Below are 27846 nucleotides of genomic sequence, written 5' to 3' on the forward strand. Positions count from 1 at the left end.
TAGCGACGTCGCTATCCGGGTCTCGCACATGCGCACGACGGAGCCGGGTCCGTCGTGCGCATGCGCACTGGCCCAACATCGACCCGCTTGCGAGCGCTCAGCGCTCGCGAGCGGGTCTGAATCAGGCCCCAAGTTTGAGAACCACTGCTATAAGGGATGCCAAAGAGAATAAAAGATGTGGCATCTCTGGATCCACCCCAAGATAGAAGCACCAATAGTAAATAGATTAGGCTAACAGCAAGGAAGCGATGTGGTGACAATACAACTCATACATGGTCCCCTTTCCAGGAAGTAGGACATGATACTGGAGACTACAGTGAACCAATAGAATGACAGGTTAGAAGGGGCCTTTTTCTCCCTTAATAAACTGCAGGCTTTTCTGTATATAACGCCAGCAGGTCAAAGGAGGAAATGCCTAACAATCAATACTCCAGTTTTTTGGGCACTTCCCAAGGGAAGCTGTCCCTACCAAAATTGCCATAGGCTGCAGTCCTCTGATAAATTGGCTTCTTCAGATCCAGATGAGAGAGGCCTCATTCCAATTGGCTAACTACACACCGAGGTAGCTTGGTCCTGGATGGTTGTAATGAGGCCCTGACAATTACACCAAGGCGGAGGTCAAAGTTCTTCTTTACTATGGCCAGCAATTCCCGCTCACTCTTCTGTGAGGTCCCATAATGGAAGATTGAGATAGACAGATAATGGGCAACGCCAATTGCATAAGACACCTGGACCAAGAAGTGGCGGCACAGACCAGACTTCACCAGGGATTTTGCCACCCAACAGGCAACATACGCAGCAGATCTGTCGACCTTTGTGTAGTCCTTGCCAGAGAAGGTCCCACCACCATGAGCTCCCCAGCCTCCATAGGTATCTACAATAATCTGCGTCCAGTCAATCCAGCATGCCCCTGTGGACCCCCAATTACAAAACGTCCACATGGCTGCAGGTGGTAGATTGTGTCATCATACAAATACTTGGCAGGAACCACAGCTTTCACGATTTTCTCTTTCAGTGCATCACACATCTCATCCAGGCAGATTCCCTCATCATGCTGCACAGATACCACAATTGTGTGTACACTTATGGGGATTACTGCCCCACAATCCTGAATGTACTGGACAGTCACCTGCATCTTAGAATCAGGATGAAGCAATAGTAGGGTCCCATTGCGGCGCAGTTCTGCCACCTTAGCATTCAATTTATGTGCTAGGACAATTTTCAGAGGCATACACTCATCAGTTTCATCATTAGCATAATCAAACATTAGGCCCTGATCCCCAGCTCCCACATCTTCCTCATTCCTATCCAGATGCACACCCTGGGCAATGTCTGGAGCCTGCTGCTCAAGAGCAGCCAAAACATTGCAAGTCTTGTAGTCAAAGCCTTTGGAGGAGTCATCATAGCCAATATGTTTGATAGCGTCACGCACAACTTTCTGGTAGTCTACTGCCACCCTAGATGTGATCTCACCAGTGAGAAGGATCATGCCAGTCTTTGCTACAATATCATAAGCATTTGGGTCTTGCTTCAGATGGGCATCAAAGACTGCATCACTTATTTGGTCACAGATTTTGTCGGGGTGGCCTTCCCCAACGGACTCGGAGGTAAACAGGAAGCTACACTGATGAGAGCATCATGGAAACCATTAAGGATCTGTCTGTTCATTGTGGCTGATATCGTGGAGAGCGCTGACAACTACTCACCGAGGTTGTTTGGTCCTGGCCGTTTGGAATGAGACCTCTCTCATAGTTTTAACCTTCAGGAACACCACTTTTTAGATGCTGCACTTGTACACCCCTTTGTGAATAATGCTCTGAGGCTTTATGCCTCACTTCCATACCATGTAAAATTGTCAAATGATGCTGCCAGTCCCTAGGGGCCAGATTTCTTAGGCATTATTATAATTATCTTACAACAATAATTATTGTTTTTGTTTCTGTATGTGGTAAAATGTAACTATCTCCTTCTATGTCCTCCTATGAGGGGTTATGCATTTATGGTTAATCATAACCTCTACCTCTCCTAACTAGAAGTGTTATCTATTAGCCCCATAATACTGATGACCATATATCTTGAGCAGCAAAATCTTTCTAGGCCTACCGGCCTCTAGGGTATGGACAAATACCTTGCTAAGGCCTCCTCCTCTAAATCCTCACATATGCCCTCTACTGTAAATATGGGAAAATCCAAATTGGGTTCTGGTAAAATGGTCAATTCCTCTCCTTCCCATGCTGTGCAGGAAACTATGGAGTCTGCCGGAGCTTCTTCCTCGGGGCTTACTTCTATTAGCTCATTAACAATTAATGAACTGGTACCCAGTTTGATAAACAACTAGGAAATAAAGCTAGCTGTAGAATAGATGCCCATGCCGATCTTCTAGCCACTCAGCAAAACTGAAGACAAAGTGCAGGTCATCCAAGACCACACCTCCTCTCAATTCACCACAATCCAATCCCTAATAGACAAGGTTCATGATCTTGACTTCGGTTCATAGGGATACCAGAATCCTATAAGGGTCCCCAATTACTTGGTCTCTTCACAGTGGACCTGCATTTGGCTTTGGGCATAGTGGATGATCTACCTGCACCGCAGATAAAGACCATCATTTACTCACAGAACAGGGAAATAACAACAGGACTGTTATTGCAACCTTTTTTGCGACTTCAGAGCTAAGGAGCAAATACTGATGGACTATCATAAAACCCTTTCCCGTCAGCTCCATGCCCACAAGCTTTGAATTTTTCAACATTAGTAGCCCAAAACGCAAGGCCTTGTCTAAAGTTTTTAATTTTCTACATGATCACAACCGCAGATTTGCTCTTCTCTACCCAGCGAAGCTTAGAGTGTTTTGAGGATGGCCGCCAAGTATTTTATGAGGACCCCGTCCTAGTTAAGTAACACTTAATGCCTCCGCAGTCACCTGTCAGATGATCTCAGCCTCCCTGCTTTTACTCTCTTTTTTTAGTTGAACATTTTTTTCTGGCCTGCTCCACTGCAGCTTATGAATACTGGGTGTGGGGTTATCATACTTTGTTTTTTGCTATATTACTACATTTTTTTCAACGCAATACGTTTTATTCCGTAATCTTCATAATTTTTTTAGGTTTAATGTTTCGGCGCCTGTCCTCTATTCTCACTGGTAGGAAAATTTGAAAATTGGGTTTCAAGTAGCAAAGCATAGTCATCTTGTACTTGTTTATGTATTTTGTCATCTTGTACTTGTTTATGTATTTTGTACTTGTTCATTCTGTTCTCAGGTCTTGTGTTCTATTTTGATATTTTTTTTGTCCTGGCTCTCACCTGGTAGCACTCCCCCTCCTAGCTCGTGCATTGTATCCATTTCATTTATCTTCATTGCTAACTGCCATAGCCATACTCCTAGCCACCGAGGGGAGATGGCCATGCCCATATGTAACTCCTACTGGACATACACACTGCTGGTGGGGGGAGGGAGACATACACACTGCTGGTTGGTGAGAGGGGGGTATGGAGACATACACACTGCTGGTGTGGGGAGGGGAAGATGGAGACATATACATTGATGACTGGGCACATGGAGACTGGAGGAGACAGACAGGCATATAATGTAAAATACAGAAAACAGGTCAAGGAGAGAGATGCTAAGACAGGAACCACATAGGGGAGGTGGAGGAGGAGCACACTACTTACTGTAGTGTGTGGCCAGATGTGGTTCTTGAATGGTGGGGGCCCGTCATCTTCCACTGTCACTCCGTGCTCCAACTCCCCATCAGTGCTGGTGGCTCCACCTACAACCCATCTGAAGGCAGAAATGTTAGCTTGCTTCAGCTGGAAATTCCCTCCCACAGATCAGCGTGAGCTGGAGCCGGCAGCTGTACAATCAATGCACTGACAGCCTGCCAGGACCTGGAAGTATTCAAAAAGCTCAGTGTAAGCAAAAATGCCATCCATTATGTAGCCCTGTGGGTGGGCCCCCTGGGACCCACTGGGCCCTAAGCGACCGCTTGTGTTGCCTAGCGGTAAATTCGCTACTAAGTACTACCAATTGGGTAACAAGGCAAGCCGGCTCCTAGCAAATATGGCCAGATCATGGAAACCGAGAAATCATGTTACTGCTGTTATTCATCCCACAACCAGTGGCATTACATGGAGGGTCGAGCAGGGTATGCGCCATCAGACCGGCGACAAGATACAGATTTCAAGTCAGGTTAGTGCGGTCTGCACGTAGTGCGGTCCGTGCTACAAAGTACAAAAACTGCCATCGGCGCCAGTAGTATGCTCATACCACCCGCCGGCGGTGTGTTTGTTTTGGCAGCCAATGAGAGTCAGACTCTTGACCTCCGCCTTCCGGCTCCCGCAGTGGGTGATGGGAGAGACATCATGACGTCTCTCCCATGGTGCAGAGTGCTGCAGAGCGGGCCGGGAAGATGAAGGAGCAGACAGAGGCGGATCCGGCAGAAGCATTCACCCTGCCCCCATAGTTAAATACTTACCTCTCCAGAGATTCTGATGTGCTGTTCCGCAGCGCAGGATCAGCGCTGCAGAGCAGAATAGGTCACTGGAAAAATGATGGCGACCATTTTCCCGGTGACCTGCACATGTGCAGAAAAGATGTCCCCGGGAAAATAGGCGTGGGTCCATTTTACCGGAGACCCGCTCATGCACATGAAGCCAGAATCTACCACGCTCAGTGCGCCGACAGAGAGGAGGGGGCCCAAACGGAGGCTGCACACAGGCTCCCTCCTCTCTTAAAACGCCCCTGGTTAGAGTGTAGAGATGAGGGCATGACCTGAATTACAGTATAGAAAGGGGAGCATAACCTGAGTTAGAGTGTAGAGATGGAACATGACCTGAGTTAGAGTGTAGAGATGAGGGCATGACCTGAGTTAGAGTGTAGAGATGAGGGCATGACCTGAGTTAGAGTGTAGAGATGAGGGCATGACCTGAGTTAGAGTGTAGAGATGGGGGCATGACCTGAGTTAGAGTGTAGAGATGGGGGCATGACCTGAGTTAGAGTGTAGAGATGGGGGCATGACCTGAGTTAGAGTGTAGAGATGAGGGCATGACCTGAGTTAGAGTGTAGAGATGAGGGCATGACCTGAGTTAGAGTGTAGAGATGGGGGCATGACCTGAGTTAGAGTGTAGAGATGGGGGCATGACCTGAGTTAGAGTGTAGGCATGAAGGCAGTGCTGCTTCAAGGAGTCCTATGCACAGTATTGCTTTGAAGGGAGAAAATGCTAGACACATCACTCCATGAGCTGGTAATTTCCCCTACACCTAGAAAAAAAAACAGAATTAGGCCATTTTATACTCCCCCTGAACGATGTTCTGCAGGGCATAGTCAGAACAATACAAGCTTTCCCTATACTAACAATACCAGTGCAAAAAAGTCAGTAAGTAAGCTCACTCCCACTGTGGTGACAGGGCGCAGCTCCTGGTATTCACTATCCAGTTCCAGCTATGTCCCAGATACCAGTAGCTGCAGGCTCCTCACTTCAAAGTTTCAAAGTCTTCAGTGCCAATGTCACTTCCATCATCATTGACTGAGCCCGACCTCCCTGTGATGTGCTGTCTGAGCACACACACTGGACCTGCCCACTAAGATACAGAGGCTGCAACTCGGCACTAGCCATGGTATGCTCTGTTCCCTCCCTCTGACTGTTAAGAATCCGGACGCTGAACAGAGCAAATGACACTCAATGTAATGAATAATAATAAAGGTTTAGAATGTTGTCATCTGGGTAGCAGACTGGCCCCCTAGGGGTTGCAGTCTAAATGAGGTGGTGCCCCTCCTTGTTCATTGCTCCTGGTGAGTACCATCTTGGCCATCCCCTAGTTACAGTCCTGTTTAGATGCTTTTTTTTTTTTGCTTTGCTTTCAACTCAGAATCAGCCCCCCTGTGTGTACCTATCTGGGATGGAGCTAGGCCAATGTAAGGGCTGCCCCACAGTGTGCTTTCCCATACAGTACACAATTTCAGATCTATCTAATTAACTACTAATGGACTTCAGACATTTTTTTAAAGTCTGTTACAAGACCTTATGCCATTTCTTCATATGAACACAAACACCCTCCTTCTTAGAAGCCCTCTGATGAATTTCATAGGAGATCACAATCACACAGAATGTACTGCAGTTTAATGAGAAGATCAGATTTTTTTCTACAACTGTACCAGAACTGTATACGAACAGTTATATATGCACGCATGTTTCATATAAAAGAGTAATACATAAATATGTATGTGTCTTCCTCCCCAGGGAAAGTTGTGTTTCTATTTGGTGTATAAAGAGATCATTAATCTCTGTACTGGGGACAGATTTCAGTTGTGTCTCTTGTAATTGGCTAATGTATGGCACTTAGTGCCCCGCTGTGCCTTGTTTGTTGTGTCTTCAGCGTGATGACATCATGCCAAGATTCATACACCAAATTACTAGCCTCTGCTCTTCGTATGGAGAACTCGTAAATCTGATCTTGCAGTAGATGGTGGATTTCTACGAGGTTGTTGCTAATTGAGACTATCGAATCTTGCACTGAATCCTGAGTTGTCTGTACTTGGCATATATGGAAACATAGATCATATTTATCTGTTTGGGTATCCTGTCCAAGTGTGTGCCATTTCAGACTTATCCAACTCTCGTGAGTCTTACACTCCAATCGGTCAAACATTACTGGAGGTTTGGTCGTCAGGACAAGCTGAAGTTTAGGAATGATAATGTCTCCAAAATCTAATATCAGGTGATGTTTCATATAGAGTCGCCCAGGCACTAACATGGACAGAAAGTTGTCAAGAACGCTAGTCATGTTGGATAGGCACTGGCTGATGTAGTTCCATTTTGTTAAGAAGCTGGTGATGCTGTAAGATTGCACAATCTCTACTAGTTTCACTCTGCCTTTTTGCAATTGCTCCAAGAATTCTTTCAACAAAAGCATCTGGATCTTAGTCTGGGAGGTGCCTATCTTTTTCATACGCTGAAATTTCCAGGGGTCTATGAGCGGAGACATAGGCATCAGGTTTTGATCTCCCACTGGCGGATACCTAGGTAGAATCTCAATGTAGAAGGAGCATTTGGTAAGAATCTCCACCTGGTGATGATATGTTTTGAGCAGAGACTCATTCAGCTCTTTCTTCAGGAACTTCAAGACGACATTCTTCCTGTCTAGTGCAATGCTCCATCCCTCGTCTTCCTGTTCCTCTGCCCCAAATGTCACACTGGTCTTGAGATCGCACTTCCTTGTACAAGATTCATCCATTTTTCATTAATGATTCTGTTATCACACCTCTGTGAATTGATAATAACACAAAGTCAGTAAAAGAAAGTAGGAAGTAGAATCGGCTGCATGTACTGAGCCATAATGAGTAATAGAGGCAAACGAAAACTCCATAGAACTTATAAGTAGGGACCGATTTTTCAAAGTACAGAAAATGTAATTACTCTGCTGGCTCATCCGAATTAGTCTTCCATATATAATCAGGGGCGTATCTATAATGGGTGCAGGGTAGGATTCTGGCATTTTGACTGCACCTTAGTACAAGGCAAAATCCTAGGTAAGTAATATACATTTTTATACTGCAGTGCAGCTATGGGTTGATTTTTGGGGCATGGGTCCCCTGGATTGCTTTGGTTGGGCTGCTTCAGGGCATCGCATTATAAACACATTTCCCTTTTTCTCACTTTTAGCACCTCTATTGTTTTTTTAAACCTCTATTTTTCACCTTCTTATATATGCATCAGTAGCTGCTCTTATCTATCTTAAACTTTTTTTTACACTTCACCTTCTCTCATTAGAGTGATGCCCTGGGGTGGCTCAGCTGAGCCTGTTTGGGGGTGTCCTGCGCTCTGGATTTCAACCCCAGTATATTAGCGACCTACCCTCAGAGATTACATGGGCTCGGTGGGTAGGCCCATAACCATGGCAATGATTATGCTAAAACCTCTATTCATTGCAAAATTCTATTGCATAATGTATTATATATAATTAGTAATGTTGGAGTTGTGCACTTGTACTTTTTCTTCTTGTGTTTGCAACAATAGTCTCCACAGGTAGCACCTCCCATTATATATATGTTCAGGGTGTGCAGTCTAGGGCCCCCTTTTCTATATACTCTATTTAGCATGCTCCCATGCACACCTGAAGGTATGAGAATCCTTCAGCCTAGATTAGCACCCCTCCCTCATTGGTTTTAAGCAGGGATTCTGGCATTTTGACTGCACCTTAGTACAAAGCAAAATCCTAGGTAAGTCCTATACATTTTTATACTGCAGTGCAGCTATGGGTTGATTTTTGGGGCATGGGTCCCCTGGATTGCTTTGGTTGGGCTGCTTCAGGGCATCGCATTATAAACACATTTTCCTTTTTTCCACTTTTAGCACCTCTATTGTTTTTTTAAACCTCTATTTTTCACCTTCTTATATATGCAGCAGTAGCTGCTCTTATCTATCTTAAACTTTTTTTTACACTTCACCTTCTCTCATTAGAGTGATGCCCTGGGGTGGCTCAGCTGAGCCTGTTTGGGGGTGTCCTGCGCTCTGGATTTCAACCTCAGTATATTAGGGACCTACCCTCAGAGGTTACCTGGGCGCGTGGGTAGGCCCATAACCATGGCCATGATTATGCTAAAACCTCTAGTCATTGCAAAATTCTATTGCATAATGTACTTTTTCTTCTTGTGTTTGCAACAATAGTCTCCACAGGTAGCACCTCCCATTATATATATGTTCAGGGTGTGCAGTCTAGGGCCCCCTTTTCTATATCGCTCCAACTAGTAATTCTGAGAATAAATGTACAAGCCAGCAGAAGCACGCTTTAGGTGACCACTACGTGTGTAAAGGATTTCTTTGATAAATAGGACTCCAAACTACTTTGAGAGACTGGTAATGCCTGTTTTGTGTTTATCGCTGGATAATCATTTACTTTACATCTATTAAGTGGACAACGCTATCTCCAATGCTATATTACTTGTATACAGTATTTTACACACCACTCATTCCTGCAAAGCAAACCACGCACCTGACACAGAACTAACAGCCTTTCCTGATGTCCACTTGCTATGGGGAACACTATGTTGTGAGTTGGATCATTTTACTGCCCAAACTGCTATGAAAAATGAATCTCAAACAAAGCGCGGACAATGCAGAATATTACCCATGACACAAGCTTTTTAATGGAATGGCATGGAAGGTCTGGATTTTTATTGTTAAAATATCATCAATCATTTCACTGATAGTCAAATAATATTAATGCATATTATTATAGTGCAAATTTCACTCCTAAATGAATCCCCCACCCCAAGTGTCTGCCAATACTTACAGTAGGACTGGCAAAAAGATCTATATAATAATGCAGGATGACTGTCATGTCTCTGACCTGCTCAGTAGGTGTGGGGGGATCTCTCAGTTTCTGACATCACTGACACTAGTGGGAGGGGTCAGAGGTCACACCAACTGTCAGTCACTGTAATGTGGCTGTTACCTAGTAACAGTGTTTTTGGTTACTCCTTTCATTTTCACCAAACTAGAGAGACAGTGGTGACATGGGGAACATCCAGGTGGCATTTCTAAGAACTGACCCAAAACTGATTGCTCCAATCACCCATTAAATCTCACGCAACATAAGTTAGCCAGTCACAGAACCTGTGTAATACATGAGTGTCCCGGTTTAAAGGGATTGTATGGTAAGTATCTATCATCTATCTATCTATCTATCTATCTATCTATCTATCTATCTATCTATCTATCATACTTGCCTACTCTCCCGGGAGTTGCAGGAGGTTCACGGTTTTTCGGGTAACTCTCCGCACCCCTGAAAGAGTAGGCAGACCTCATGCATCCCGCCCACTTCCTAGTGAATCCTAGTGAAGTGGGCAGGATGGGAAGATTTTACGAGAAATGTGCGGGTCCATAGGAAGGGGATGGGGCTACATTACGCAAATCACAGACCCGCAAATCACAGGGTTTTTCCTGCAAAGGGGGTGGGGCCTAATGATGGCTATAGTCTGGCGCCACCCCCCAAAGCTGAGAGCAGCTCTCTTCTCTGGGCTGCTCCCGAGAAGGATTCCTAAAAAGTTGGTAAGTATGTGACCTATCTATCTATATCTATCTGTATGTATGTATACCGCCACTTGTTTCATGCATTTTGCATCCTTGCGATCCGAATGATGTGTCCAAAATACTAGTATACAGTATTAGTCTAACATTCATACTAATAGTAAAATACAAAATCAGACAGTATTCCTAATCACCACTAGATGGTGCTGTAAAATAAGAAGAAATGTACATACAAAGACAAATCATTAAGGGGCCTATTCATCATCTGGGCCCGCCGGCCCCCGATAATTCACCATGAGTACCTACCGCAGCACTTCATTATTGCTCTGGTACGGGGACAGCTGCTCCAAAAAGCAGCTGTCCCCGCGATGAGTAACACTCAGTGGTGGATTTTACCTAGGAATCCGCCACTGATCGTCACCCCAGTCATCTCCAGTTAAGCCTTTTATAATGTTTAGAAGATAAAGCTTGGTCTCAGCATCTGAGACCAAGCTTTATTTTATTTTAGAACACTAAGCCACTATTATAAAATATAATACTATGTCTGGTGTGACTTCTTTTTTCACCAGTGCTAAGTGTTGTATATAATATTGCTATAGTGAGCCCTGAACTACCCTATCTGTAGCACACACATTGGGCTTGATTCTGAGCTGGATGCAATGCTGATATTTGCGCAAATTGCCAATGTTTTTTTAACTGCGCAGGTGTCTAAGTCAGAACAATGTTGCTCAGCGCACGTTTACCACGGTGATGCGCAATCTCAGAAATGTATTGGAAATTATAAGTTAAGAGAATGTTCTGTTAGTTATTATAGTTTTATGCTATAGCTTAAGGTGATTTAAAGTAGGTTATCTGTATCTGGTGTACTCTGTGCAACTAGCAGTAGTTAGGCAATTAGGTAAATGCAGCCCCCCCATAAGTCTAAAGGTAGGGGCCACTACTGGTAACACTGCTACAGAAGTAGCAGTGTTACTTACCCCTCCGGAGCCAGCCGACTGCACGTGTGTCCTAAGGTCACACATACACACAGTATATAAAGTTGCTCTGTACATAGGCGGCGGAGGGATCCGCTTGGATTCCTCTTAACAACCCCAGGTCTCTAACCCATAGGAAGAAGCAGGTCACCAGCAATCAGCATCATTTGAACATGGTGTTGAATCTCGGAAGTTTACTCTAATAGGTGTAATGAATGGGCCCGTTACACAAATCGTAGCCATTACGTATGATAAATAGGGCCCTTAGATACAAGTATATATTGGTCTGCAATAAAGGCACATACTGTAGGTTACAAAACATTGCCCAAGGTATAACAGAGCACTTAGGGCCTGATTCAGACCCGCTCGCTAAGATGCATACTCTCGCTGCTGCCGATGGTATGCAGTGTGTATGCATCGCAGTGCGCATGCGTATACCTTAGGGAAAGTTCACAATGCATTTGTTTGCTGCGCATAGACAGAGTGACAGGGGAAGCCGTTTGTAGGTGGTAACGGGCTGGCCATTAAAAACGGAGGAGTGGAGATGCAAACGCAGGCGTAGCTGAGCATCTCAACGGTGTTTTAGAGGTGTGCATAATTAAAAGACAGCGTCATGGTACACATCACCTGGCTTGTTTTTACACTGAAGTGCTCGCAGTGCTTGCGGCAGGGTATGATCAACCTCAAGCGCTGCGATAGCATCCGATGTACCGATGGTTGCATACACTTCCTGGACATGACGTGCACAAGTGGGTGTCTTAAAACAGGCTGGTGGGTGTCTGCATACACTATGTGATCGCTCTCTAAGAAATACTGGGCGTGCTAATGCACTGCCCACGCAATTTGCATAGACATCGTGTGAGCGATCGCATCTAGCGAGCGGCTCTGAATCAGGCCCTTAATTCTCTCCTATATTACACTAATAAAGTGAAGCACATTAACTAAATTTTAACCACTACTTACTAACATTTATCACTTTCACTATCTTTTAAATATTTCACTTTGTTAATAACTTATCAAATAAAAATTAATTAAAAAATCTTTTAGTTACCTTTCATTTTCGGTACCATATATATTTTTAATATAGAACTGAGCCTGATTCAGGCCAGCTCGCTAGATGCGACCTCTCGCTCCCAGCGTATGCAAATTCAGCTAAGTGACGTCAAGGCAGGCGATCGCATGGCAAGGCCCACTATGTCTTGGCGTGCGATCACTTTGTGTATGCAGACGCCCACCATCTTGTTTTTAGCCACCCACTAGCGAACGTCATCTCCAGGAAGTATATACAACCATTGGTACATCGGGTTCCATCGGATCTGACCGCAGCGCTTGCGGTTGACTGTACCCTACCGCAAGCACTGGGAGCACTTCAGTGTATAATTCAACCAGGTGACATGTACTATGACGCTGCCTGATAATTATGCACGCCTCTGAAACGGTATTGAAACACTGAGGCGCGCATGCGTCCGCAACTCCACTCCCCCGTTACTACTGCCCTGCCCCTGTTACCACCCACAAACGGCCTCTCCTGTCACTCATTCCACTGGGCTGTCAACAACGGCCAGGAACAAGCGAGCGACTGCTTGCGAACAAGTCTGAATCAGACCCTAAGCTTGAAAATGTGAATAGGCTTCGATATAGGTTAGGTCCAGTGCATTGCTGTTTTTCTGAACAACACTCTTTGAATAAGATAAGTGTGGAGATTAAGCAATTGCCTTGTGCACTGACTGTAGAGAGCCGAACCGGGAGAAGAGGTGTGGCATAATCATGCCGGCGTGGACCCGTCCCCTTCAGGAAAAAAAGAAAACACCTATTTGTAGCCGAGCTGTGTGCTGAGGAGGGAGGCCTCCCACAGGCAGAGGAGACTGTTGCTGCTCAGGAACAGCAAGTGGGCTGCTGACAGGTAAGAGCATGGGCAGAACTATGGGAGACAATGGAGGCATCTGCCGCCGGGCTCCAGCACTGAAGGGGCACCTCCTCCATTGTCCACAACATATTCACCCCACTTAGGGGTCTATTTACTAAGCAGTGTTAGGAGACAGAGTGAAAAGTGATAAGGTGCCAGCCAATCAGCTCCTAACTGCCATCTCACAGGCTGTGTTTGAAAAATGACAGTTGGGAGCTGATTGGCTGGCACCTTATCACTTTTCACTCTGTCTCCTAACACTGCTTAGTAAATAGACCCCTCAGGGCTGTAACTATGTGCACGGTCGCCCAATACATGGCACCTCCTCCCGGCACCTGAGAAGCCCCCATACACTAGTGGAGAGCTCCATGTCAGACTATCAGCTGCTGCCTTCATCTATCTATAGCCTGTCTGCATGCGAATTGCTACATTACAGTGTCAGCGGCTGTGATGGGGGGGCACCAAACTATAACTTGCCTCCGGGCGTCTGGGATGAACTTACGCCACTGGGTAAGAGGGAGGGGGGTGCGCCGGACCCGTGCCCCTGCCGGGCCTCTCCAACAATCCCGCCCCCCCTCCTCTCGGCGCCCCTGACACTGGGAGGACTATACTGGTACACTAGCGCAAATCCAAGGCATTTTCCTGTATACATCCAGTGCGATTCATAGATGATTCTCACTTTATTCAGCATCATAAACAATGTATATCACAAGGTGTGGTTTTATATAGAGATGAGCGGTTCGGTTTTACTTGGTTATGTTTGGATCTCAAAAACGGCATTATATTGGCTATCTGGCTCTCACATGTTTTGGATAGCCAATAAGATAAATCCGAACTTGCGCTAATTATGCAAAAGTCAAAACCAAACCGCTCATCTATAGTTTTATATAATACAAATTAATTCAGGTAGAAAAGCACAGGTGTTCAACTTACCAAAACTTTTGCTTTGACAAACTGAGCATCACCACATAGCAAATACAAGATCTTTGTTTGGTCACCACCATCTAAGCATGCCGCTGCCAGCGCTAGTTGAAGTTTCACAAGAAGGCGGTTTATAAGCGTCTGTCCAAGAGATTAACAGAGGAGCACAGTGGGCATATCAACAACAATAAGCTCCCTGCATATAATAATGTTGATATTTCCATGGTAACAGTTTAGAATCCATAAAGGTCATTGTGATGTAACTGTGGATGGGACATTCTGATGGTAACTAAGAGACAGTAGTACAATATACGAGGGCAGGTTTAGGAAGCCTATGGTTTTCAAGTGTTATGGATATATAAAGTCCTTTTTTTCCACAATACATTTACAGTAGTTCAACAATTCTGGACTAAATCAATGATATATGTATTACTATTATTTTACAAATTCATCAAATATTGCCTCTGATATTCTCTCATACCAGGAAACATTATGTTGGAATGTTTCCTCATTTATCTGTCTACTCTACTCCAAAACAATTGGGGAGATTTATCAAAGCTTGGAGAGAGATAAAGTGGAGATAGATAAAGTACCAACCAATCAGCTCCTGTCCTTTTTAAAGCAGTCTGTAATGTGGCAGTTAGAAGCCGATCGGTTGGTACTTTATCTCTTTCCAAGGTTTGATACATCTCCCACACAACCTGTAAAATGGCAATTAGGAGCTGATTGGTTGGACATTTATCTCTCGCCAAGGTTTGATACATCTCCACCTATGTTTGAACAATGACAGCTAGGAGCTGATTGGTACTTCATCTCTCTCTACAAGCTTTTATAAATCTCCCCCATTATATGTAATGACTTATATATCATATAATCTCATCTGTGCAGTGATGCCATCCCTGGAGTAATAAGAGATAAGGAATCACGTAGTACATACTGGGGCAAAGCATTGGCATGACATTTCTAGATTTACACACATAGTGAAACAGGTAAATTTCAACTGACCATAAAATAGAATTGGTCACCATCTGAACCATAGCGATAGATCTGGTGACACCTGGTGCGCACTCTGGATACCCCCGCACGCCGAAGGTGTGCAAGGCCGAAAAGGGGGTGTGACCTAAATAAAGGGAGCGTGGTCTTGTGGGGGATCCCGATAACATCACTCCGGGTGCAGCCCAGCATCACCATAGATGCTGGGCTGCACCCCGGAGATTGGGCTGTCAGCACTGTCAGCTCCTCTTCTATGACAGGAACCGGGTGCTGCAGGAGAATGTGACACTGCAGCACCCTGCCCTTGTTACTGAAGAGGAGCTGGCATTTTGGTGTCACCCCCTCCGAAGAATGGTCAGATTGCCTGACCGTTCCACCCACTGCAGCTGTCACTATAGACAGCTGCAGCTTGCCGATGCCCTATCCCCACAGCAGTGACAGAGCTGCCCTTGGCTGATGCACTGTGTACTCAGACAGGGATCACCGGAGGGGGGGTTATCACTCCCTCGCTCCGGCCGATGAGATGTTAATACATCTCATCATTAGTGCTTCCTGCTTCGCCTCAGTAAAGAGGTGAAGCAGGAAGCGTTATAGCGGCACGTTAAATGCCGCTATAATACATCTCCCCCAGTGTACCTAATAACCAAATGCAGTGAAATGGCACTGATTAAACCATTTGAATGTATAGATCTCTGATTTCTTTTTTTTTTTCCAAGTATATAACAGCTACATAATGTGGATAAGATATACTTGCCGACATTTAAATGGAGCTTCCCGGGAGAAGGCTCCTTCACTAGATGCAGGTGGGCAGTGATGGGGGCAGGGCCGAATGGTCGCATCATTAAGCCCCGCCCCCTCATGACAAAATGCTGCAAATCGTAGACCTTTAGATAGGGGGCGGAGCTAAATTGCACGATGAACATATCATTGTCATTAAGCCCCTCCCCCATGGATTTACGATAAGTTTCTCCCAACTTCACTAGGAACAAAAAAGGAGCCGCCCCCTAGATCTTCCATACCTGATGGCAGCACTGCTTGATCCCCACTAGTTACAGCCCTGCTGATGGGGGCAGGGCGGGGAACTGCTTGTCAGTAGAGAGAGTGATTCTCATAGAATTGACCTCGCCCCCTACTCATGGACTTGTGTTATGCTCCCCATCCTACCTATATCAATAGGTAGGGGGCAGGATGCAGGAAGGATCACCTACTGTTCTGAGAATCTGTGGGACTCTCCAAAATATGTGTGAGTCTCCCGAATGTTGTGGGAGAGTAGGTATGTATGATTTACAACTGTATATGTGTAATATCAAAATATACTGTATAATAGAACTTTTTTTTTACTATATGACATACAGTCAGGTGCATAAATATTGGGACATTGACAGTATTTTCATATTTTGGCCTCTATTCACCACCACAATGGCTTTGAAATGAAACAAACAAGATGTGCTTTAACTGCAGACTTTCAGATTTAATTTGAGGGTAATTACATCCAAATCAGGTGAACGGTGTAGGAATTGCAACGTTTTCTATATGTGCCTCACACTTTTTAAGGGGCCAAAAGTAATGGGACTATCAACTTAAAAGCTATTTCATGGACAGGTGTGGGCTATTCCCTCGTTATTTCATTATCAATTAAGTAGGTAAAAGGTTTGGAGTTGATTCTAGGTGTGACATTTGCATTTGGAATCAGTTGCTGTCGACTCTCAATATGAGATCCAAAGAGCTGTCACTATCAGAGAAGCAAGCCATCATTAGGCTGAAAAATCAAAACAAAGCCATCAGAGACATAGCAAAAACATTAGGTGTGGCCAAATCAACTGTTTGGAACATTCTTAAAAAGAAAGAATGCACCGGAGAGCTCAGCAACCCCAAAAGACCCAGAAGACCACGGAAAACAACTGTGGTGGATGACAGAAGAATTATTTCCCTGGTGAAGAAAAACCCCTTCACAACAGTTGGCCAAATCAAGAACACTCTCCAGGAGGTAGGTGTATATGTGTCAAAGTCAACAATCAAGAGAAGACTTCATAAGAGTTAATATAGAGGGTTCACCACAAGATGTAAACCATTGGTGAGCCTCAAAAACAGGTAGACCAGATTAGAGTTTGCCAAACAACATCTAAAAAAGCCATTACAGTTCTGGAACAACATCCTATGGACAGATGAGACAAAGATCAACTTGTACCAGAGTGATGGGTAGAGAAGAGTATGGAGAAGGAAAGGAACTGCTCGTGTTCCAAAACATACCACCTCATCAGTGAAGCATGGTGGTGGTTGTGTCATGGCATGGGCATGTATGTCTGCCAATGGAACTGGTTCCCTTGTATTTATTGATGATGTGACTGCTGACAAGAGCAGCAGAATGAATTCTGAAGTGTTTCGGGCAATATTATATGCTCATATTCAGTCAAATGCTTCAGATCTCATTGGACGGCGCTTCACAGTGCAGATGGACAATGACCCGAAGCATACTGCAAAAGCAACCAAAGAGTTTTTTAAGGCTAAAAAGTGGAATGTTATGCAATGGCCAAGTCAATCCCCTGACTTGAATCTGATTGAGCATGCATTTCACTTGATGAAGACAAAACTGAAGGGAAAATGCCCCAAGAACAAGCAGGAACTGAAGACATTTGCAGTAGAGGCCTGGCAGAGCATCACCAGGGATGAAACCCAGCATCTGGTGATGTCTATGCGTTCCAGACTTCAGGCTGTAATTGCCTGCAAAGGGTTTGCAACAAAGTATTAAAAAGTGAAAGTTAGATTTAGGTTTGTTTAGTTTGTCCCATTACTTTTGGCCCCTTAAAAAGTGGGAGGCACATATAGAAACCATTGTAATTCCTACACCGTTCACCTGATTTGGATGTAATTACCCTCAAATTAAATCTGAAAGTCTGCAGTTAAATCACATCTTCTTTGTTTCATTTCAAAGCCATTGTGGTGGTGAATAGAGGCCAAAATCTGAAAATTCTGTCAATGTCCCAATATTTATGCACCTGACTGTATGCATACTTAAGGGACTATTGAGGTTTTACAATATAATTTAGGACATTGTGGTTTTGTAATATGTGGCCATTTATATCTATTTAATATACTGTAGAGCTTATTGGATAATACAGTATGTAGCTTATTATAGGTAGTATACATTCTATAAGATGAGTTTAAATGACAATTTCTTGTTTTATTAAAAATCATTTACATATGAGAATACAGTCTGATCACCGAGCATAAGATACACATAGATTTATCCCTGCGCTGTGACTAAACTAGGCCAGTGCCAGTTCCTGGCAACGTTGGAGAAGTCACGTAAGACGTCACGACTTTGCTTGTGTCAGTGTAGAGGAGACCACGCTGTCAGTCTGGAATGAATGGAGGAGACTCTGAGCTGCAGACAGTGGGAAATTGAAGAACGTGGTGACGATCAGAAGCCGGGTCCTTTAAACCATTGGGGTGGAGGAAGCAGAAGACTGAACAGATATGGAGAGGGACACATGAATGGACATACAATTATGGGGAGGGGGTAGCACAATAATTAACATACAGATATCCCCAGCACATTTCCAAGACACTTTGGATACTGTCCATCTAAATCTCAACTGTGCCACTGTGTGTACACTCCGTGGGACGCAAGCACTGTGCAACTTTTTTTTTTTTCAAACTGTTTTTATTTGAATTTGTCACTGTAATGGATACAATAGATCGTATAAACATACAAAATGTAATACCAGAACAGGGGGTAGCAATAGTCACATTGCAGACATCATAGAACAAATCAATGATTGGGAATATATCCCCGCATGAAACATTTTTTTAAATAAATCATATAACACATATATTAATTACACTAAATTATTGATGAGAAGGAGGGAAAGAAGAAAAAAATTGTTTAGCCGAATTGGATAGGAGGATCAGATAGAAACACTCTAGTTTCGTACCATAACATAGAACAAAAACAATTCTGAATTTATTGTTTGATTGAGATATGTATAGTATCGATAAAAGATTCCCATATAGAGAAAAATGTCTCCAGTCATTTGTTCTTTATGTAAGGACGTCTCCACCCAGTCCATCTTGAACACCTGAAAAAGCTTTTCCGAAAACATTTGTATAGAGGGAAAAGAATATTGTATCCGTTGCTGTAATATACACTACGCTACCGCCGAGAGAATCAAAAGCAGTCTACAACAACCTGGTGAAATTGTAGAGGTGGTTGTTAGAATGCCAAAGATGGTCCATTCTTTGGTCAATGGTAAAAAATTCACTAGTTCCGAAAGGCAAACTGCTTAACTTGAAGCCAAAATGCATTAATAGAGAAGCAATCCGAAAAACAATGATAAAGGGAAGCATCTGGTCTCGTACATTTTGGGCAAGTGGATGAAGAGGAAAGACCAATTAAATGACTAGGAGAGGGGGAAAAATATCCGCTATAAAAAAGTTATAAAACATTTCCTAATAAGTTGTAGCAGATAAAACTCGAATAGAATACAGAAGGGCGTTCAGAATTTTTGATTCACTAAGGTCAGGAAAGTGCTTCAGCCAACGTGTTAATCCACTGTCCTAATGACCACTGTAATACAGTGTTTGGAGTATTTTGTAAAACAAGGAGATGGCCCCCCTAGACCCAATAGTGGTTTGGAGGGCAGTATCCAATTGATTCATCCAGTCCATAGGGGAAAGGAGAAGCCACCTTAGAGGTATAATGCTGCGCCTGCAAGAAGGACAAGTTATGGGAATGTAAAAAGGGAGAAAGAATCTGAGCCTGTGCAACATTTTAATGACTTAGAAGCATGCGCAGTTGAAAAACATCAACCATTTGCGTGAATATTGGCACTGCTGCCAACTCAGAAAAAGCCACTATTTGAGGAGAGGAAACGTTAAGTAGCTGGTATAGCTAAACCACCATAGATGAGCCTATTTGCCTACATCAATGTAGTTCAGAAATGTTGTTATATAGGTGCAATCCATATATACTGTATTATATTTTATGTTGAAGAATGAATATGTATGTTATCTGCTATAAGCCTCAGGGGCATTTTGACAGAAGAGGGGGCATTGTGTGCAGTGCCTACCATTGACAATCTACACCTAAGTCTGTGAGTGTCCACAAGGAGGTGGTGTCCGGAACCCCCTGTTTTTTTACCCAGAGTGACACTTACCCCCAGCACATGGTATGGATAATTAACTTTCACTATTTACAGTCAGGTGCATAAATATTGGGACATTGACAGAATTTCATATTTTGGCCTCTATTCACCACCACAATGGCTTTGAAATGAAACAAACAAGATGTGCTTTAACTGCAGATTTTCAGATTTAATTTGAGGGTAATTACATCCAAATCAGGTGAACGGTGTAGGAATTACAACGGTTTCTATATGTGCCTCCCACTTTTTAAGGGGCCAAAAGTAATGGGACACACTAAACAATCCTAAATCTAACTTTCACTTTTTAATACTTTGTTGCAAATCCTTTGCAGGCAATTGCAGCCTGAAGTCTGGAACGCATAGACATCACCAGATGCTGGGTTTCATCCCTGGTGATGCTCTGCCAGGCCTCTACTGCAAATGTCTTCAGTTCCTGCTTGTTCTTGGGGCATTTTCCCTTCAGTTTTGTCTTCATCAAGTGAAATGCATGCTCAATCGGGTTCAGGTCAGAGAATTGACTTGGCCATTGCATAATATTCCACTTTTTAGCCTTAAAAAACTCTTTGGTTGCTTTTGCAGTATGCTTCGGGTCACTGTCCATCTGCACTGTGAAGCGCCGTCCAATGAGTTCTGAAGCATTTGACTGAATATGAGCATATAATATTGCCCGAAACACTTCAGAATTCATTCTGCTGCTTTTGTCAGCAGTCACATCATCAATAAATAAAAGGGAACCAGTTCCATTGGCAGCCATACATGCCCATGCCATGACACTACCACCACCATGCTTCACTGATGAGGTGGTATGTTTTGGAACACGCGCAGTTCCTTTCCTTCTCCATACTCTTCTCTACCCATCACTCTGGTACAAGTTGATCTTTGTCTCATCTGTCCATAGGATGTTGTTCCAGAACTGTAATGGCTTTTTTAGATGTTGTTTGGCAAACTCTAATCTGTTCTTCCTGTTTTTGTGGCTCACCAATGGTTTACATCTTGTGGTGAACCCTCTATATTCACTCTTGTGAAGTCTTCTCTTGATTGTTGACTTTGACACATATACACCTACCTCCTGGTGAGTGTTCTTGATTTGGCCAACTGTTGTGAAGGGGTTTTTCTTCACCAGGGAAATAATTCTTCTGTCATCCACCACAGTTGTTTTCCGTGGTCTTCCGGGTCTTTTGGTGTTGCTGAGCTCTCCGGTGCGTTCTTTCTTTTAAGAATGTTCCAAACAGTTGATTTGGCCACACCTAATGTTTTTGTTATCTCTCTGATGGGTTTGTTTTGATCTTTCAGCCTAATGATGGCTTGCTTCACTGATAGTGACAGCTCTTTGGATCTCATATTGAGAGTCGACAGCAACTGATTCCAAATGCAAATGTCACACCTAGAATCAACTCCAGACCTTTTACCTGCTTAATTGATAATGAAATAACGAGGGAATAGCCCACACCTGTCCATGAAATAGCTTTTGAGTTGATCGTCCCATTACTTTTGGCCCCTTAAAAGGTGGGAGGCGCATATAGAAACCATTGTAATTCCTACACTGTTCACCTGATTTGGATGTAATTACCCTCAAATTAAATCTGAAAGTCTGCAGTTAAAGCACATCTTGTTTGTTTCATTTCAAAACCATTGTGGTGGTGAATAGAGGCCAAAATATGAAAATTCTGTCAATGTCCCCAATATTTGTGCACCTGACTGTATCTATCTTTGGAACGCTTTGGACTGTTCAGTCACAGATTTGGGACTTATTGTACCTTTATGTCCTCCTTGATACCAGAAGTCCCATGAAAACTTGTTTCTTACTTTATTTTCACTCAGTGTGTCCTTATGTCCATGACACCCAGTGGTGCATGGTAATTTATATTCTGCTGCTTTGTTTATTTGCATTATATGCACTTTGGATAAGAAACATTTTTTACTCGATTTATATTTCATGTGTCGGAAGTTTGCTGCTGTATTTTATGCAAATTTGTATGAATTCATATAATTTGGTCACCAAGTTTTTATCTTTTATTGTAATTTTTATTGCATTATTAATAAATTCAGTTTGCCATTTGGCTTAGATCATCCCACTGGAATTCATTTCACCATCAGCGCTAGTGTCACTACACCTTTCACTTGTCATTTCTCATAATTGGGGCTAGGGATAGCCCTAGTGATCACCAGCTGCTTTTGGGGGAGGGCTTAGGGACCTACCACTTTTGTTCACGTTACACAGGCTACTGCAGCTAACGTCATGTTCAGATGGTGTTTGCTGCCGGGACAAACTCTGGAATACTTCTCATTTTGTAGCTTGGTAAATCTTATAGCTTTGCAGCCCCCATAGAAACGCACAGGGGGCTTCAGCTGCTCATGAAAATGATGGGGTCGCGTCAAATATCTACTGTGGTCCCTCCTTCATACATACAGGGGATCTTTGCAGGTACCCCCACGAGAGATATGCAACAAATATTATTTGATAAATAGGCTGCCGTACCCTTTATAATATGTGAAAACTCAATAAGAACTTAATAAGTTAAATATTTAATTCCAGTGTAAGATAATGCTGCTGTAATTTCCTTAGTGATAACACTGCAAGGGACAAATTATAATAAAGAGCATAAAATAAGCTATATTGTACACAGTGGCTAATAGATCGATTTCTTATTATACTAACATGTTAATCCATTTTCTAACTGCTAGAATAGTGGAGCAAACCAAATGCAGGGCCAAATGTAATAGGGTGAGAGTTTAGAAAATGTGAGAGTTTAGCAGTAAACTCTCACATTGGTTGAGTTATATCTTCAAAATGGGAAAACATCTGAATGAGATTTTAAATCGTGAGAGTTTTTTAAGTCTAAAAAAACATGCAAGTTCACTCTGTTACTTTGTTTTAGGACTCTATTACTTTGGCAAAGTTTAAAAAGTGTCAGAAACTCTCACTTTTCTAAACTCTCACCCTATTACATTTGGCCCGCTATCTTCATGTGTGATGTCAATTCCTAATGTACTGTATATTGTACTCCTTATTGCACTTTACCATCTGTCCTGCAGAGGTCAGCAGAGTGGCAACAGTGCTTACTCTTAAGTGGGTCAGCATGCCAGCTCAGAGGCTAAAGCTGTAGTTGCATAAGAACAGTGGTGTTTAAATTTAGGAATGTATGTGGGTCAGTGTGCTATGTGAGGCCAAGTCTGGCTGTTTACACAGATCTTTCTTGGTGGCTGCACATTTGGGTTTATCTTTTCCACAGACTTCATAAGACACACAGTACCTGACTCCACGCCAGGATGATCTAGGGCCCATTAGGAATAATGAGAACATCCCTCATTCTATCAACTATCCCTACTGTCACTAAACACTACTAAATCCCAAATAGTGTAATATGTTCTCTTTGCAGATACATGCAGGACTAGGTTGATCAAGGACCAACTGCAACTAATGCAGGCAGGGGCGTAGCCAGAACTTTTTGGGCCCCATAGCAACATTTTGAGGGGGCCCAGCCCCATTGCATCTAGGAAGGCAACTTTCTCCACACTGGTTGCTCATTTTATGCCACATAGTAGTGCCCTAGTTAATTTTATGTACCATACTAGTGCCCTAGTTAATTGTATAGCCCATAGTAGTGCCATAATTCATTTTATGTCCCATAGTAGTGTCCTAGTTCATTTTGTGCTCCATAGTAGTACCCTAGTTCACATTATACCCACAGAGCCTCCCATTCAGATTATGACACATTGTAGTACCCTCAGTTCACAATATGCCCCATTGTATTGCTGCCAGTACACATTACACCACACAATGCCTTCAGTTCCCATGCCACATAGTGTTCCCAGTAGAAATTATGCCATATTGAAGTGCCCCCAATTCATATTACGCCACATTGCAGTGCCAGCAGTACTTATTATGTAACACTAAAGTGCCTCCAGTTCATATTGTGCCACAATACAGTGCCCTACAGTTGATATAATGCCACATTACATTTCCACATTTCCAATTATGCCACATTAAAGTTCCATGGGTCACTTTATGCCACTCTATAGTGTCTTCAGTTCATATTGTGCCACATTACAGTGCTCCAGTTCATATTATGCCACATTACAGTGCTCCAGTTCATATTATGCCAAATTACAGTGCTCCAGTTCATATTATGCCACATTACAGTGCAACCTGTACACTATAACATGCACTACACCCCCTTTCTTACCATTATAGCATCCACTACACACACCGCTCCCTGAAAATTAAATGTTACCCCATTAGGCAACCTTATCCTACATAGAAGTCTAGTAACATAGTATATCACACTGAGTTCGCTTAGTTCATAAAAGAAGTAATCAAGGAAAAGCCTATTACGTTTCACCTGGGGTCACCACTTACTCCCTTGCTCAATGACACATTTTATAAGCTGGCTACAATGGGGGAGATAATGTATGGCACATATTTGGGGTGTCTTATAAATTGGGCAGTTATCTATTAACAATAATCTAATCCTGAAGCAACTAAAAAGTAGATTATAGAATTCCACATTTTTTTTTATAGATATTTACAATGTCATGCAGTGGTGGCAGAGTTTGGAGGTGAGCCCACCCCCCAATTTGCCCCTCTCAAAAGCTTTCTTTACAATATATAGGCTCTGGTACAGTGATGTCAATACTGTATTCATATATTCTGCCGGATGACATTAATATCCTCCTGCCAAGTCTCAGAGATACAATCAGGTCTCAGATGATGAATGGGACTTTATGCTTGGTGATACTAAAGGTGTACTTCATGTGTAAGATTTCATCAAATATATCTGTATATATTGCATAGAGATTATCTCACTCCTCTTGGTGTATTCAAGTGGGTATGATACAAAAGGTGGACAATGAAAAGGTTGACAATCATTTGTCCTATACCAGAAGGTCGACATGTCAAAAGTTAGACAGTACAGAAGGTCGACATGTACAAAAAGTTGACAAGTTCAAAAGCTTGACCTTTTGTCATGTCAACCTTCTGGAGTCGACCAAATGATTGCTGACTTTTTCATTGACCATCCAACCTGAACCCATTCAAGTTGGGTAAACAGATAACCTTGTATTGCCCTGTGGGAACTGTAGAGCATCTTTTTAATCTATGCTGTATGAATACCCCAATGGATGTTCCCCATTTAAACCCAGAGCTACTGTATATCTGTGTGGCATTCCTCTGGAAGATAACTTGGGCAACACATTTAAATATATATTTAATTTGTTTTCACTGGCCAAGGTCATATTAGCCAGTTCAAGGAGGGCAGAGGATACCCCTTGCTTATGTGACTGGGTGGCCCTTGTAATTGACACTCAGCTCCTGACACAGTGAGGGAGTCGGCACTGCATACAGACTGGTCCCCGGGGGCAGTCCGCATTTCCGGGACCCCCGGAGTGACTAAAACAGGGGTTCGGGCCACAAGGCCATGCCCCTACCCGTGAGGCCACGCCATCTCTTTGCTGGGTGTCACCGCGAGGCCACTCCCCGCACCGGGTGTCACCACTGTGAGGGACGCCACTGGACTGAGTCCAGTTACGCATTATAGGACTGATTCTGATTCCCAATGGTGATGCCAATAACACTTGCTACAAATGTACAATCGTGAACACAATCTTCTACAGATATAGATGAACTAATACAGATAGATTGCACTAAATAACATTTCAGATGACAATGTTCTATGAACATTCAATTAATGTTCCAGCCAATGCCTCGGTGATAGAAGTTTCTATATTAGCAGCAACAGTGTTGGCACTCGTGATATGCATCAGGTACTTAGATAGTTTTGTGGTGGAGTGTACATAGAGAGGTGTTCAGCGTCTCTGACTCTGATGTCTTATCACAGTGGGTCCCGCTGTAGATGTTATAGCTGGTCTGTGTAGTAGATGTTTGTGGCTTGTAATCTTGGTGTGGTATAGCTGTCTGTAGCAAGGTGGGTCTGCATGAGACACTCACCAGGAATCAGGGTTGGATAACCTTGTCTTCTAAGAGATGCTGCCAACGGTGTGCCAGCACGCATGTCACACCAGACAGTCCACAGCATAGAACACACCACAACAGAGGGGCTGAGCATGATATAAAAACCTGCCTATCTATCCATTGTGAGGTTGGGCTACCTCTACTATCAGCAGCACGGAATGGGTTCAAATCCCGACCCTGGAATCCCGTTTAGGACAGAATACTGACTGGCTGATAAGTATACTATCCCTCCCCTCTACCCCTCTTAACCCTCTTTTTGTCGTGCCTAACACTAACCTCCCTGGGGGGGGTGCCTAACCCTATCCCCCCACCCTGGTGGTGCCTAACCCTAACCTCCCTTACCCACACGCTAAACCTAAGTATCCCGTGGGGGTGCCTAACCCTAACCCCCCCTCCCCACAGCCTAACCCTAAGTTCCCCCCGGGGGTGCCTAAGCCTAGCCCCCCCGTGGCTAATACTTACTTGCGTCTGGTGTCTTATGATCAGGAAGCCAGCTGTCAGGATTCCGACACCAGTATCCTGATGCATAAGGGGTTACTGGCGTCTGTATTTTGCCCTGTGGCGGTGTGCTGGCCGCGGTATATCGACCGCCGGCATCTCGTCTGTCGGGATGTAAACTACATCCCAGCAGCACACCTCATACCATTAGACTAGTACCCTAGTACGCAGGTAAACCTCAGTATTTGTGCAAATGGATTGATCCATATGTTGACGAATCACTCTTTCCATGAAATGGGCATTTCTTGCCGGCAACTCGTGGCTATCATGCGAATGTAGCCAGACCTTTGGACTCAAAAAAGAGGAGGGGGAGTGGCTGTGCAGATTAAGTGCTATAATAGCTAGATATGGGTATGCTGCTATTGGAGAAAAAGGGATCCTCCTATCCCTATATACAAATATGTACAATAGAGAAGCACCAGCGCATCACCTACAGCCATGGCCAAATGTTTTGAGAATGACAGTATTGGTTTTCACAAAGTCTGCTGCTTCAGTTTTTATGATGGCAATTTGCATATACTCCAAAATGTCATGAAGAGTGATCAGATGAATTGCAATTAATTGCAAAGTCCCTCTTTGTCATGCCAATGAACTTAATCCCGAAAACAACATTTCCACTGCATTTGAGCCCTGCCACAAAGGACATGCTGACATCATGTCAGTGATTCTTTCGTTAACACAGGTGAGAGTGTTGACGAGGACAAGGCTGGAGATCACTCTGTCATGCTGATTGAGTTAGAATAACAGACTGGAAGTTTTAAAAGGAGGGTGGAGCTTGAAATCATTGTTCTTCCTCTATTAACCATGCAAGAAAACACGTGCAGTCGTCATTGCTTTGTAAAAAAGGGCTTCACAGGCAAGGATATTGCTGCTAGTAAGATTGCACCTAAATCAACCATTTATCGGATCATCAAGAACTTCAAGGAGAGAGGTTCAATCGTTGTGAAGAAGGCTTCAGGGTGCCCAAGAACGTCCAGCAAGCTCCAGGACCATCTCATAAAGTTGATTCAGCTGCCGGGATCGGGGCACCACAAGTGCAGAGCTTGCTCAGGAATGGCAGCAGGCAGGTGTGAGTGCATGTTCACGCTCAGTGAGGCGAAGTCTTTTGGAGGATGGCCTGGTGTCAATAAGGGGCAGCAAAGAAGCCACTACTCTCCAGGAAAAACATCAGGGACAGACTGATATTCTGCAAAAGGTACAGGGATTGGACTGCTGAGGACTTGTCTGGAGAAGGAAAGGTGAGCGCTACCATCAATCCTATGTCATGCCAACAGTAAAGCATCCTGAGACCATTCATGTGTGGGGTCATTTCTCAGTCAAGGGAGTGGGCTCACAATTTTGCCTAAGAACACAGCCATGAATAAAGAATGGTACCAAAACATCCTACAAAAGCAACTTCCCCCAGCCATC

The 27846-nt window shown here is 43.7% G+C and overlaps 1 protein-coding gene and 1 pseudogene across 1 annotated transcript; both read right to left on the minus strand.

The window, feature by feature from the left end:
- Positions 1-422: 422 nt before the first annotated feature.
- Positions 423-1668, minus strand: LOC148534249 (S-adenosylmethionine synthase-like; annotated as a pseudogene).
- A 4634-nt stretch (positions 1669-6302) lies between these two features.
- FNDC11 (fibronectin type III domain containing 11) lies at positions 6303-7234 on the minus strand. Its single transcript, XM_088466988.1, is given in 2 exon segments — positions 6303-6364; positions 6367-7234. Coding segments are annotated over 2 exon segments (930 nt in total).
- Between the last annotated feature and the right edge of the window lie 20612 nt (positions 7235-27846).

The sequence above is a fragment of the Taudactylus pleione genome, unplaced genomic scaffold (assembly GCF_031769625.1).
Source record: "Taudactylus pleione unplaced genomic scaffold, aTauple2 ptg000069l, whole genome shotgun sequence".
Lineage (NCBI taxonomy): Eukaryota > Metazoa > Chordata > Amphibia > Anura > Myobatrachidae > Taudactylus > Taudactylus pleione.